General features: G+C 40.0%; 1 protein-coding gene across 1 annotated transcript in view; it reads left to right on the top strand.

Moving 5' to 3' along the window:
* The window catches only part of LOC135577480 (T-cell receptor-associated transmembrane adapter 1-like), a 31,808-nt gene that overhangs the window by 8,697 nt on the left and 7,976 nt on the right, over positions 1 to 15,135 (top strand). The window contains exons 2-3 of the mRNA XM_065047621.1: positions 13,816 to 13,860; positions 14,937 to 14,998. Of these exons, the coding sequence (XP_064903693.1) occupies positions 13,816 to 13,860; positions 14,937 to 14,998 (107 nt within the window). The remainder of the gene's footprint in view (positions 1 to 13,815; positions 13,861 to 14,936; positions 14,999 to 15,135) is intronic.

Genomic DNA, 15,135 nt, shown 5'->3' with positions numbered 1-15,135 from the left:
ACCCAAATCATTTCATATTCTAGCAGCTTTTAAATACAACCTCATACAATACCAAGTTCACATCCAACATAGCATTTAGGTGTTTGGTTGGTAGGTGGTTTTTTTGAAAGTAGTAGATGCCATTTATTGCCACAAGTGCATTTTTATACAGTTTTACCAATTAATGTATCTCTTCATTATTGTTTACAAGTTACAGCAGTAACATCTCATTGGCCAATTTTGCTGTTATCAATGTTACTCTTCTACTCCCTTCTCTCTCACGGGTACATCCTTAACATCTCCGGATCCTCTTTTACTCCCTTCTTTTTCACGGGTAGGCCTTCATATCTTCAAGGCTAATTTCTGTTCCCATGCCCTCCGTCAGGGAATCCACGGACCCGCCATAGTCCCCCCCACACACGTCAATCCTTCCTCGGTTTTGCTTTATTGCCTCTACCTAGATGATTTCCCTTTTCCCTGTTCACTTGAGCAGTCATGGCTGTGCTGTGTTACACACAGGCACAGCCAACGCACACCAAGTGTCAACAGACACAGTTCGCTGAGCTCAACACTAGCGCAGATGCACATGTGCGACAAAATCAACCCACATGCTTGTGGAGGGAAAGACATGTCACATGCTTGTGGAGAGACGGATAGATACAGGAGGCGCTAACCAACACAGACTTTCAGGCACACTGTCTCCACACAAACAGGGACCGGTCTGCAGGTATCCTAGACGTTGATTATCGAACCCACCACACGGACCTGCGCAAAACTCCCAAGATTTACTTGCGAAGTAAATAAGAGATGCAGATTTATCAAGTCCAATGCATTGAAGCCTTGTGCCAGCTGCCTGTTAAATTTGCATTTTCTTTAATTACACTTGAAAAATGTAGTATTTAGTTTTAACGCTCATTTTCCGAGAAAGAGTTAAGCTAGTCCCCAGAAGTCTTCTTTCAGTGGCATAGAAAACACTTTCTTCTTTGAAAACAGAGAGGAAGGATTCAAGACAGCTTTTTTGATTTCTTAGGGTAGAGGAAAGGAAAGGAAAAAACTCTGAAACTGCTTTCAGGTCAATAAGGCTGAAAATTCTTTTCCCTTGAGGTTTCTGGTCATGTAGAGCAAATTCCAGGCTTGGAAGAGCCTGCTGGCAACTGCTAAGGGTGTTGTTACCTTTTTAAGACACCAACAGTAAAACATTCCATCCTTCCATGCTTCATCCACAACCAGAAAAGCCCTTTAAATATAAAAATTCTGGTAACTGTATTGCTTCTGGAAACTGGCTCACTTCCTCTCTTGGGATCTCAGCACTATTATAATCTTTCCTTGGTCAGCCACTGCCTTAGCTCCATGCTCCATGGCAACATTCTGCTATCTCATCACAGAAGTTAGATACAGATATCTAATGTTTGGCTGCTGCCACATATCTCCTTCCTCAAAAATTTAGTGTAAACCTTACAATTTCATATATACCACTGATGGATAAACACACATGTAGAAGGAACTTCATAGTAAGTGTGAGTTACCATCTACTAGAACATGAGTACTGAACACAGGCACTTCCAGGTTTTCTAACTATTCCACTCTGTAGATGGCACAATGTATATCCAAGACAAAAACATACAAACAAAAAAGCAACAACAGCCCCCTACATCCATAACATCCATAACATACTTCTCCCCTGCCCCCCTTTCTCTACACTACTATCAAGCTTAGGAAGACTTAGCTAAGCTCAAAGAAAGAAATTCGAGACCTACCCTCTTCTTTCTAAGTATGCCTTTCCTCCCTAAGGTAGAGCTGTCTTTCATGCCTACTTTAGGATGCTTCTCCTTGTCGTTCTCTAAAACAACAAACAAAATACTACCTCATAAGCTCTTTTTTTTTTTTTTACCAAAGATCACATAAGTAGCCAAGCAGTCAGAGATACTTTCCCAGAATATGCACCCAGCAGTTTATAGCTTGGGGACTTTGAAAAGAAGAGGAAATGTCTTTGTGCACAATAGATGTGGATGGAATAATATTACCTTATGTCCCATCTTTCTAAAATTGGACTTGATTTGTCCTTGTCTTTATCATCCCGAATAACAGCATGTTAAGCATGCTCTGGCTCACTAAGTTTTTTAATGTAACACTGATATAAAGGACAAGAAAGAGAAGTAAGAAGTCCTTTATATTCACAATGGATTTTACAGCCTGCAGCAAATAATTTCTTGCTATTGAAGAGAGCTCCCATTCTGTTGCAGGCTGCTCAAAATAGCATACCAAGCTCGTGTCCAGTCGAATAGACTTTCCTTCTGTAGCCAGTCAACGCTGACACTGTACAACAGAGATTTGCCCTTGGAGAGCAGATTTATTAACACTCCACCAGGACCACAAACCCAGAGATCCTTTGCTGCATTCTCAGTGTTCACCTTTCCATTATGCCCCTAATTATCTCCAAAGGAGCTTATTCCTTGTAAGCTTCTTGTTCAGGCTGATAAGCATTTCATTCTGAATCCTCTGCAGATCTCGGATTTACTCCTCATGCTCTTAGCTGCGAAACTAAGCAACTGTCTCCAGTATTACAATGCGTATCTCCCACTCTCCCCAGCTTCTCTTTTAGAACAAGATCCTTCTTTGCTGAACAAGAGGCGTCCTCTTGAGGTGCAGACTCCTATCAGATGGCCCTGGGACTCTTCTGTTCACTTGATCGTACAAATGGAATGACTCAATCCAGTCCTTATAACTGCTTGAGTCCTTCTCCTTCCCTGGGCTTGTGACAAAACCTTTACTTTCAAACACATGAATTGCAGTCTCCACTTCATAAAACTCTATGTCTTCCCTGCTTTAAGCCACAGTTCAGACTACAGATGATAGAATGCATCACTTTCCAAAAGGAGTTCTAGTTCTATTATATATCCTGGTTTTCAGTGAAATGTGATGGACCCATGCCTTTTGGTTTATCGATGAGAAATTTTGATTCTACTCGTATTGATGAGTGTGGTCTCTAAATTCAGTTGCTGGCAGATGCCAAAGCTATGTCCACTTTAAAATAGTGTCATTTTCATGCGATTTTTCATCATGTTAATTACAACCTCAAGAACTGTATGAAGTGGAAGAATTCCCACAATTTTCAGTGTTTTTCCATTAATTTCTGCTCATCAACTCTCTTCATTATGATAAAGCTCTAAATAGTTAAGAGTCTATATCACCTTTGGACTCAGATGGAAGGTTATATTATATTAATCAAGACTAACCTGCTCCTTCATGTTCAAATAGGATGCTAATCCAGTAAATTATTTCTTAAGCATTGATCTAAGGCAGTTAATGTAAAAATAATTTTCCAAAGTAATAACATCTCAAATAAGCATATACTGCACAGGTTATATTCTCACATAAGAACTTTTCTTGAAGAACAATGTTTTACATTGCTCCTTAGACTACAATGAGGGCTATTTCAATGTACGTATTCAAAAAAGGTAAACGTAGTCATGTGATTCACTTTTTCTGTTAAGAAACTGTTCTGCCTTCTACATTATGCACTATTGGAAATAAAATCTTCTGCTCTGCAAAAACAAACAAATAAACAAAAACCATAAAAAAACCAAGCCCTCAGAAGTTAACAGAAAACTTCTTCGATGGTGCTCAGAGTGCAATCTTCCTCTGGAAGAAGCTACTCCAATGGCTTCTCTACCCAAACATGGGCATGTTTCATTAAATTTTAAAGATAAATACACATCGTAAGCCACATGCTGATGTACCCTGTCTTTCCACAAATGTTCTGGATTGTGGGTCCAGATTTATAGACTTTAAAGAATAGAGGAAACATATCATGATATCCTAACCTGACCTTCCAGAGCTGGCAATGGTATCATTTTTGCATCGTGCCTCTGAATCCTATTTCAGCTAAACCATAGTCTCTCTCGGAGATGAACTTTCAGACTTGGTTTAGAAATCTCAAGAGATAAGGAGTCATCAAAGAGGTATCTAAATACTTTTGTTGAATTCAACACAACATCACAAACCGGAAGACTTAGAGCATGGGTCTCATGTGAATATCACAAAAGCAGGTTTGTATCACATAAAATGGAACTAATATTCCTGTACATGCTCTTCTGTGGCAAGGCAGGTGGATAATAAATACACTAATAAAGACATACATAATTACATATGCAAATGAATTTCAAATTCCTTTGAAGGGAATTACACATTTGAATGAGGCAAACACTGAAGGAGACTGCCAGTTTGCTAGTGAGGTTGCATAAGCCTGAACCACGCTTCCTGTTTTTAAGAAAGCTGGTGGAAAAAAAAAGGCTGGAGACCTTAAAGACTGGTGGCAGCTGTAGAGATAGATTCATGCTGCCAGGTCCAACACAAAAGAGCATCCAAGGTTTGCCAACATAACTTGATTGTCTGTTGGATAAAGGGTGGGGAGTATTCCTAGAAACAACAAAAACCGGCAAGTGTTATCTTTTCGGTATTATAAACTTGTAAACAAATCAGCAGTAAAAACACACTGGTAGAGCACTAGCATTCCAAGAAAGTTGGTCAGGGTTCTGAATTCAAATTATTAATAATAATCATGATGATGATGAGTCATCATCGACAGCTTAAACCTTCCTTAATTAAGGTTTATTAATGAACACTAAGGATTGGTGTTAGTTTTGTGCTTAATATATTTACTGTGCTGAAGGCTTATTTTACAATGGGCCGCTTCCCTTCTGAAGTATGAAGCTGATAACTTACAAAGCAATTAGTTGTGCACTAATTAATTGCAGTTTAAGGAATCCTTTCCGGAGAATTAATCTTGCCTTAAAAACTCACACAGGTGGAAGCATGTTTAATGCTAATTTAACATTCATCAGTCTTTTAATGGGTTTCTTTATCTAAGGGTCATTAGTATGTAATATTATTTATCTCACCATTCAGTTGGAGAGGGGGGAAAACACTAATTTTATCTCATCTTGACAAATTTGCAGAAAGAACAGGAAGCAAATAATTTTGTGCTCCAGATGATCATTTTAAATGCGGTAGCGACCAAAGTAATTAATCTGCTTGTATGAATGATGAGTCGATACCATAGATGGCATGTCCAGCTAGACATGTATCTATATTGCGCATCTCACGTTCCTTTTCAGTAGGAGAAACTGGTCGAAGTATGGTATCTTCCTGTTAGCCTTTGTGAGAGATTCTCTAAACAAAATACATTAGAACAAGAAGGAACCAAACATAGTACTTCTGCTACCTATTCTTATGCTGTTAGGAGGACAAACACCTATTTCTAGCCCCAAATTGTTAAATCTGTCCCCTGCCCCCAAAGGTAAGTACAAGATTATACCTTCTCCTCTGAGTTGCAGTACTATTGAATTGCAGAAAATAATCCAGGAAAGTTTAGAATGTCTGGGGGCCTTCTGTTTGTTTGGTTATTCTTTTTTGTTTGCTTCCTCCTCTCCATCCCCCTCCAATTACAGTATAACGAGCCCTGCAAAGAGAAAACCTGACAAGTGACCAAAAGTTTATTTGTTCCCGTGTTTTTTCTCTGTTGGTAGAGAAAGTCGTCAATAATAGATTTAAAAAGGAGAAAAGGCACAAGTAACTATGTCTTTATAAAGTCTTTTACTTGCCTGTATTTTGTTGTTGAATATAGTTTACAGCACTGTAAAATATACTAAGAGGAGACGAGTAACTCCATCCCTAAACTCAGAAAAGTAAAATTTTTATCATCCAGATGGAGCAAATTACTGAAGGTAGGTGTTTACTTGGGTGCAACTCCAGGTTTGACCCTGTTTCCAAACAGAAGTGAAAGAACAGCAGAACGGGAATATATAATTAATACTAGAGAGATTCAGGTATTAGATAGTCAAAACACTCCCACCTTTATAATGATTAAATATAGTATTTCTGCCACTTACACTTCCCAGCTTGTAACAATAAAACGAGTATCGTCCTTCTCATGAAACCTTTGGCTATATGATGAACTCTTTCACAGAGGAGCGCATTAGTCTAAGAATAGCTTCAATATAGTTTCTTATGAACAAACTACCATGGCTCTTGCTTTTCCCCATCGGAGATAGACTATGACAGAAAACCCTGATGAAATTTGAGCTTATCCCATTAGAATCATAATGTACTATTTCCAGGGGCCTAATTTTTTCTTAGGACTGTTTTTTCAAAGATATCACAAATTTTTTTAAAATATGAAATTTGATTGCAATAGAGTGAGAATGCCCCTGAACACAGTGCTACAGGTTCTTTGGAAGAAATATGTAATACGTAAAAAATAATAATCTGCTTTTGCTACATTTGACCGTAAATTACTTGAATGATAATTAAAATTAGAGTATAGAATACAAGAGACTATTTCAGAACAGACTATAATTAGTCTAATAGACTTCTCTTTCTGTTTATTTCTCACTCTCCATCATAGAATCACAGAATCACAGAATCGACTTTGTTGGAAAAGACCCCAGAGATCATCGAGTCCAACCCTTGGTTCAACTCTAGTCCGTTTACTAGATCATGGCACTAAGTGCCATGTCCAATCTCAGTTTAAAAACCTCCAGGGATGGCGAGTCCACCACCTCCCTGGGCAGGCCATTCCAGTGCCTGACCACTCTCTCTGTAAAGAATTTCTTTCTAATATCCAGCCTAAATTTCCCCTGGCAGAGTTTAAGCCCATGCCCCCTTGTCCTATTGCTAACTGTCTGGGAGAAGAGACCAATCCCCACCTGGCTATAACTTCCCTTCAGGTAGTTAGAGAGAGTGATGAGGTCACCTCTAAGCCTCCTCTTCTCTAGACTAAACAACCCCAGCTCCCTCAGCCTCTCCCCATAGGTCTTATGTTCAAGTCCATTCACCAGTCGTGTTGCTCTTCTCTGGACCTGCTCCAGCACTTCAATGTCTTTCCTGAACTGAGGGGCCCAGAACTGAACACAATACTCCAGGTGTGGCCTCACCAATGCAGAGTACAGGGGAAGGATCACTTCCCTTGTCCTGCTGACCACACTATTTTTGATACAGGACAGGATACCGTTGGCCTTCTTGGCCACCTGGGCACACTGATGTCTCATGTTGAGCTTCCTGTCAATTAGTACCCCTAGGTCCCTTTCTGTCTGACTGCTTTCCAGCCACTCTGCGCCCAGCCTGTAGCGCTGCAGGGGGTTGTTGTGACCAAAGTGCAGCACCCGGCACTTGGCCTTATTGAACTTCATCCTATTGGAATTAGCCCATTTTTCCAGTCTATCCAGATCCCTCTGCAGAGCCCTCCTGCCTTCCAGCAGGTCGACACTCCCTCCCAGCTTGGTGTCATCAGCAAATTTGCTGATGATGGTCTCAATCCCCTCATCTAAATCGTCAATAAAGATGTTCAACAGGACTGGACCCAACACTGACCCCTGGGGAACACCACTAGTGACTGGCCGCCAGCTAGATGCAGCCCCATTCACCAGCACTCTCTGGGCCCGGCCTTCCAGCCAGTTCTTAACCCAGCGTAGTGTACACTTGTCCAAGCCATGGGCTGCCAGCTTTTGCAGGAGTATATTATGGGAGACAGTGTCAAAGGCCTTGCTGAAGTCCAGATAGACCACATCCACGGCTTTCCCCTCATCCACCAGGTGAGTCACCTGATCATAGAAGGAGATCAGGTTGGTCAGACAGGACCTGCCCCTCCTAAACCCATGCTGGCTGGGTCTGATCCCTTGTCCATCCTGAAGGTGCTGTGTGATTCCATTCAGGATGATCTGCTCCATAACCCTGCCAGGCACTGAGGTCAGGCTGACAGGCCTGTAGTTGCCAGGGTCAGCTTTGCAGCCCTTTTTGTGGACTGGGGTAACATTGGCCAATTTCCAATCATATGGGACCTCCCCAGTGAGCCAGGACTGTTGGAAGATGATGGAGAGCGGCTTGGCAAGTTCTTCTGCTAGCTCCCTCATCACCCTAGGATGGATCCCATCTGGTCCCATAGACTTGTAAGGATCCAGATGGCTCAGTAAATCACCAACTATTTCCTCCTGGAATACAAGGGGCCTATTTGGCTTCCTATCTCTTTCAACCACCTCCAGAGATGAGTTGTCCTGAGGGCCACCTGTCTTACTGGTAAAAACTGAGGCAAAGTAGGTATTAAGTACCTCAGCTTTCTCCTCATCTTTGTTAACTATATTTCCCTCAAAGTCCAACAGAGAATGGAGGTTTTCCTTGCCCCTCCTTTTGTTATTAACATATTTGAAGAAGGACTTTTTATTATCCCTGACAGAATTGGCCAAATTAACTTCAAATTGCACTTTTGGTTCCCTGATTTTTTTTCTGCATGATCTAGCTATTTCCATAAATTCTTCATAAGTAGCCAGCCCTTTTTTCCACAGTCGGTAAAGTCTCTTTTTATTTCTGATTTCATTCAGAATCTCCCTGTTTAGCCAAGCCGGTTGTCTTCCCCGCCGGCTAGCCTTTCGGCACACTGGTATAGCCTGTTCCTGTGCACTCAAAACCTCCTGCTTGAAGCATGTCCAACCCTCCTGGGCCCCCTTGTTTCTAAGCATTGTTTCCCAGGGTATGCTCTGAACTACACTTCTGAATAGGCAAAAATCTGCCCTCCGGAAGTCCAGCGTAGAGGTTTTGTTAATGGTTCTCCCTGCATCTCTGAGTATTGAAAATTCTATTATTTCATGGTCGCTATGCCCCAGGCGGCCTCCAACCACTACATCTCCCACCAGCCCTTCTCTGTTTGTAAACAGTAGGTCTAGCGGGGTCTTGCCCCTGGTAGGCTCATTTACCAGCTGATGAAGAAAATTGTCCTCTATACACTCTAGGAACTTCCTAGACTGCCTCTTTTGTGCAGTACTGAGCTCCCAGCAGATATCCGGCAGGTTAAAGTCACCCACAAGAACAAGGGCCGTCGATTTTGAGACATCTGCCAGCTGCTTGTAGAATAATTCATCTCCTTCATCGTCCTGGTTGGCCGGTCTATAACAGGCACCCACGAGGATGTCAGCCTTGTTGAACTTCCCTCTGATTCTGGTCCACAGGCACTCAACCTTGTCACTGCTGACCTCAAGTTTAACAGAGTCGAGTGACTCTCTAACATATAAAGCCACCCCTCCACCTCTCCTACCCTGCCTATCTTTTCTGAAGAGCTTGTAGCCACACATAGCAGCACTCCAGTCATATGAGTCATCCCACCATGTTTCTGTGATGGCAACTATGTCATAGCTTTCCTGCTGCACGATGGCTTCCAGATCCTCTTGTTTGTTGCCCATACTGCGTGCATTAGTGTACATGCACTTCAAGTGGGCAACAACCAGCACAAACAGTTAACTGTCATGGGTTGCATCTGCTATTATACATAAAGGGACAGCTTTATAGCTCCTATGGCAAAGACAAAAACCAAAACAACCTGAAGCCACACGTATGTTTGTATACATTCCCCTGAAATACAACCAGGTGTTTAAGTCAGAGTTGTGGAAAATAAATTTAAAAATAAACTCAGTTGTGTTCAGCTAGGAATACATATAAATATTGTTTTCTTAATCTCCCCACACCTATGCAATTTCCTAAATCATGTTTAAGAAAGAACTACAGATAGTGAGGTTTAACACATTGGTACGTTGTATTAGAAATCCAAGCTTCATGCCTTTTGTTTTGCTAGAATATTTTTAAAGTCCTAGAGAAGTGGGACTGCTCAAATACTGTAGATGTTAAACCTGAGACTGAAAAGGGAAACAACTTTTTTTTCAAACCTCTAATTTTTCCAGATAATATTCCAATTTAAATCAGAATCGGAAACACAAAAATAATACTTGTCATCAAAAATTTGTTTTCCTCCTGCACTTCAATTAAGGGCTGAAAATATTAAAATAAAAAAGTAAAACTAAGAGTTCTCCTTCTGCCTGGAAACACTGGGGGGAAAAAAAAGGATTCCTGAATCAGAAAAATAAATGGCAGCATTCAGGATCAGGAAAAAGGTACATACTTAGATCAGAACTTTATTTTAGGTATTGACTCTCTTTCAAACAAATCACAGGGTTGTAGTTTCTATCTCAGTTACACGTGCTTCACTTCTCTTATGCAACAATACTGGTTTTGCTCCCTGAAAAAAAAAATAAAAAAAATAAAAATAAAGAGATTTTGTAGGAGAAGAAGGAAGGAGGACAAGGATGACTCTTATTATTTAGGCACGACCTTGAGATTTTAAGCTCTTGCCTTTGACACAGACTTCTTGTAGTTTTGGAAAGGTTGCATAGGATGCAAATGCTGAGTGACTAATTGTAGACTAACCAGGTTCCAAGCACTGATGGTTCTTGACGTGGCCTGACAACATCTTCTCAAGGTATGATGTCCCTTTCTTTTAACTCCTTCTCTGAAAAATCAGAATAATATGTAGCTGCTTCACGGAGGTGTCATCCCTCCTCAAGAATGTCTGTACCTTGTAAAAAAGTGCCTCTCAACATGAAAAGTAGTATTGCTGTGATGGAGAACCCTCAAACACCTTTGGGAGAACTCTAGGAGAAAAGAAAGGACTGGAAATTGGTTGTTTAGTATAAAAGGAAGGATAAATGGCCACTGGAAGTACAATGTGATAAAAACAGCTAAAAGCCTGTCAGAAAGTTACATCTCTGTTTTGTCCCTTTTAAAAGAGAGTTCTGACGTGAAGGAAACCTGCATCATAGAATTCCGTGCAATTTGTGATTTTTTACTACCAAGGATTATCTTCTCTTGTTTCAACATCATAAATACATCTCTGGCTTGAAATAAAACAAAACTAAGAGAGCTTTTGCAACCCCAGCATAATTAGGGAACAAAGCCCGTAAAGGGGCTGTCCCCAAGATGAGCTGGAGCCAGTCAACCAGGGAAAAAAATCTCTGTCTTCTCAGCAGGAGCACATCCATTGTCTCCGCCACCTGTGGCTGGCAACACGTGTATTCCTGTATTCTTTTACCTCAGCTTTCCTTTACGGACCAAACAAAACATCAGCCCCCTGAAGGATTCCAGCTACAGCAAAACCAAAGAAGTGTGTTAAGAACCTGCTCTAATCCCATTCCGAGAGTACCATCTAGTCTCTCCCCTTGACTGCTCTGTTCCAGCTTGACCTTTTAATGCAATATTAGTGGAATTCCTTAGTTTTGGGGGCCAGGCTTTATTTCAAACACTCTGAATCTAGAAAAATATAAAATATGCCTCTAGGGAAGGTGAAAAATCTAGCTTCAAGCTCCTTTCACTCATGTATTTGGCTCAGCATTTCCTCTGTAAAGGAAGGGTTTTCACAAGCCATTTGCAGCAACGCCAATCACTTTGGCCACTAGACTGTCACAAATAGGCTATTTTCTTCAGCATGGTTTGTGATGGAAAATCTGTATGAGTTAGGTTAATCGAAGAATTAATTAAATGGCAAAATTCACTTGGTGCAGGGGGAGTTCCTTCCTGTATTTCTAACATGGCTCCAAGGAGAGGTGAGCTCAGTGCAAAAGGAGGCTTTCTTTGTTTAAGTTGACACACCTTTTCCCAAGTGATTGTTCAGGAGCTGTTCAGGTTTTTCTCAGTAGTAGTTCACTGATTCCCAGCCACTTCTCCTCCTTTGCCACTACAACATCTACTTTCTCAGGAAGGAGAGCGAGGATATGAGTACAAGTGGTTTTAATAGGAAATGCAAGAAAAGACATAACCAGCCTTTGAAATCTGTTGCAGAGATTCTTAAACCCTGATGGTCTTACCTATTATTCAGAGACATTTCCAGTGAAGTTGTTTTGACTGAATTAATCTTCAGAACTACATTCACGAACTCCAGAATTGAGCCCAAAATTTACTGCAAATAATAAGTAAAAGACAATTACAAAAATAATTTCAAAGCTATTGACTTTTTTCTTTATCGATTTCTGACTTTTACTGCATCTTACAGGTAAACCAATAGTCCAAACTTTGGCCGAATTCCTATGAAATAGTAGTTCTGTTAACAGCTTCTTGACATTGCTCTCTTATTATTTAGCATCTGGGTTTGATATTAATTATTTAGCTTGTATAGCAATGGCTGTCACAGAGTAAACAACAAAATAGTAGCTTCAATTACAGAAAGCAAAAACCAGCCCACCACAAAGAATACAGTAAAATTGTTGACAACACAAACTATGGAATTCCTTTCTCTCAGTTGCAGAAATGGACTGCCATTTTTCTGTCTGGGGAGTTTTGGCCTTTCTGAGTTTGGCTCTTGTTGTTTCATTGATACTGAACATTTCATACTATATGAAAAAGAAGCAAGGTAAGTAATGTTTCTGTAAGGAATGGAGTTTGAGGGGTTAAAGTGTTTGCAGAGAAAGCCATCACTGCTTGGAGATTTCAAGCCAACAAATGGATTAATTATTTTTCGGCAAGAATGATTCTAGTAGAGAGCATGCAACTTTCAAACATGTTTAGGGGAGCCAGGTATGATTATACAATGGTTGCTAGCTGCCCAGTCCACTGCCAAACACAGCTACCTGAGTCCATTCTCTGAAGAAAAACCAACAGAACACGTACAAGTTGAGGAATTAAGTTTTGGCTAAATTTGTATTTTTCATGTACATTTTTAACATCTGTAACTTCCTTTATTAAGGTGTACTTTTCATGTAACTGGTTGTTATTCGTACTTTAGTTTAAAAAGAATTTTAAGTAGCTGCACTGATACAAAATACATTTGAGAAAATTTTATCTTCCCAAAATTCCTGAATGCTTATTTGAATTTCAGATTTCATGCACATTTTATGCTTAATTAGTTTGTTTTGAAAAAGTCCAAATTGCTTTTCATCGTGGGATGCTAATGTAGCTCTTAAATCAATGTGTCACTCACAATAAGGAACTGATTTGTTTAATTCACATTAGAGGGCGACTACAGTCATACTCTTGTTTCGGTTAAAATTAACTATGACTTTCAACAGATTTGATGATGCCATTGCAACCTCTCTTATGCATGCAATTCTGTAGATTTCAGTTGCACATCCTCACCACGCCCATTCAGAGAAAAAGTGCGTTTCCACAGGGAAAACTGCACCTGTGCTATATGCACATGGGTGCTCAGGCAAACACTAGTGGGTTCAATCACGTTAAACACACATATGTACATAACCTACATAAACAGGCCTATGCTTATGAACTGAACTCACCAAGTACAAGAGAATTAGAATATGACAGGATATTAAAAGAGCTGCTGGAGAGCTGTGGGATGAGGGAGTGCCTTTTTGGTTTGTCTTTTAGTGCTGCTAGGCAGAGATTTCTACGATGAAAAATCACAGTCATTTACAAAACCAATGCTGAGCAAGGTTTTGGTAAGGTTGGCTGATGTTGCATTGCTCATGTAATCGGAGCTTACTGTGCTAAATTCGGGAGTTCTGGAGCAGAAGACAGAAAGTCAAGCGTTCCTGAGTTATTAATCAAGCTCTAGTAACAAATCTCTTTGGAGCCAATGCCTTTCTGCCTCAGTTTCTTTTTCTGCATGGTCACTCTTTCTGAGATATACGCAGCAGAACTAGCAAAATAAGTAAACAAACCCTTCGCCTTGTAATATAAACACATGATGCACCTCCCTAGGCAGAGAAAAAGATGAGGTAGAAGCAGAAGGAGAAGGAAATAAGAAATTAATCACAGGTGTTACAATACATTTTGGGGGACTTGTAAACTAATGTGGACTTTGCAGCCACAGGACAGGGTAGCACACCAACATTTCTTGTATTAGTCACAAGTATTTGAGAAAAGCAGGGGGACAAATGGAGTTTCTCAGAGCCAAGAGCATTCCATTTTACTGTCTACGGTGAAATCAAAAGCATGTCAGTTGGACAACTATCTGAAGTGTTCTAAAAATAGCATGTTTCATTTGCTCTTTCTTTTTTTTTTAACAAGTTTTCCTGCTAAAAAGTATAAAGACTATGAAGACAACAGTCCAAGGTAAGATTGATAAAATATTTCTTTCTGGAAAGGTTGAAATAAGCAATAAATAATGAGAGACGGCTTTGGAGGGACAGCATAGGGAAAAATCCATTATCTCATGAAGCCCGCCTGGAAACACCAGAGAGCACGCTGGTTGTGGAAAAGAAAAATCCGAAGAAAACAGGAAAAAAATCATGTGGAAGTAATGTACTAAAAAATCATGTGGAAGTGATGTACTCCAGTCATTTCATCAAAAATGAAATAATTGCATGTTAATATGAGAATTTTGTATACTGAAGTGCAAGATATAAAGATAAAACAATATTTACTATCACTCAAACTCAGTAAGTCTATAATAATTTAAGATAAATATCAGAAAACAATAAGTTACAATATATAAAAACATGTATTTACATTTCATACCCTTATTTTATAAATGATGTTCAAAAGCAATGAAATGGAGTCTGTATACAGCTGCTGGATACCTGATGATCTGTTACAAGTCTGTTTCTCTTATCCCATAGTAAAAAAAGAATAGGCCAAACGTTAAAAAACAGAGATGGAAAGGGTCTCATGTCAACCAAAATATAAAAGGCCCTTGAAACAGAAATACAAAAGCCTTCACCTGTTTCCCCAAACCAATCCTCAATTACAAATTTACCTGAAGTTGGGAAGTCTCTGTTTTTAAGAACATTGCCCCAAGAGACCCATTTAGTGCTTTAGTTTGTATTGCAAAGCAGGCTCAGAGGACATGAAGTGGGTTCGTTTCAGTGATCAATAATACCTCTAGAACTACATCAAACGGTAGCTTAGTGGTCTTGAGATTAGCTTTATACTTAAGTAAGTTCCAGGAAAGAAGAGTTCTATTCTTGGCTAGATAACAAATCTCTCTTCAGAACATGCACATAGCCATTTCTGTGCTGTGTCCCCACACTTGTTTCCCCCCCCACCCCGATATTTTTGGTCTTGTTTTTCAGATCACATACAATCTGCTTGCTACTGCCACATGCGTGTAAAATGTTTAAAGTCTAATAGTGAAGTCCTAAATCAAGCATATTCTGTGAATTAAAAGTATTTTTCCGTTGCCCTTCTAGCTATGATGGCTACTACACAGAAGATGACCCAGTTTATGGCAATCTCAATCAAGATATTTTAGGTAAGCTTCACTTTGAGAACATGTGTCTGTTCAGAGGCTGTGATAAATGTGTAGTTAAAAACTGACTGACCAACGCTTTCTGTGTTTCTCAACACAGAATTAATACCAGCTTGGGATAGAACTGCAAACCATCATAC

Source organism: Columba livia (genome assembly GCF_036013475.1).
Source record: "Columba livia isolate bColLiv1 breed racing homer chromosome W unlocalized genomic scaffold, bColLiv1.pat.W.v2 SUPER_W_unloc_4, whole genome shotgun sequence".
NCBI classification, from domain to species: domain Eukaryota; kingdom Metazoa; phylum Chordata; class Aves; order Columbiformes; family Columbidae; genus Columba; species Columba livia.
This window is presented reverse-complemented; position numbering and strand designations above follow the sequence as displayed.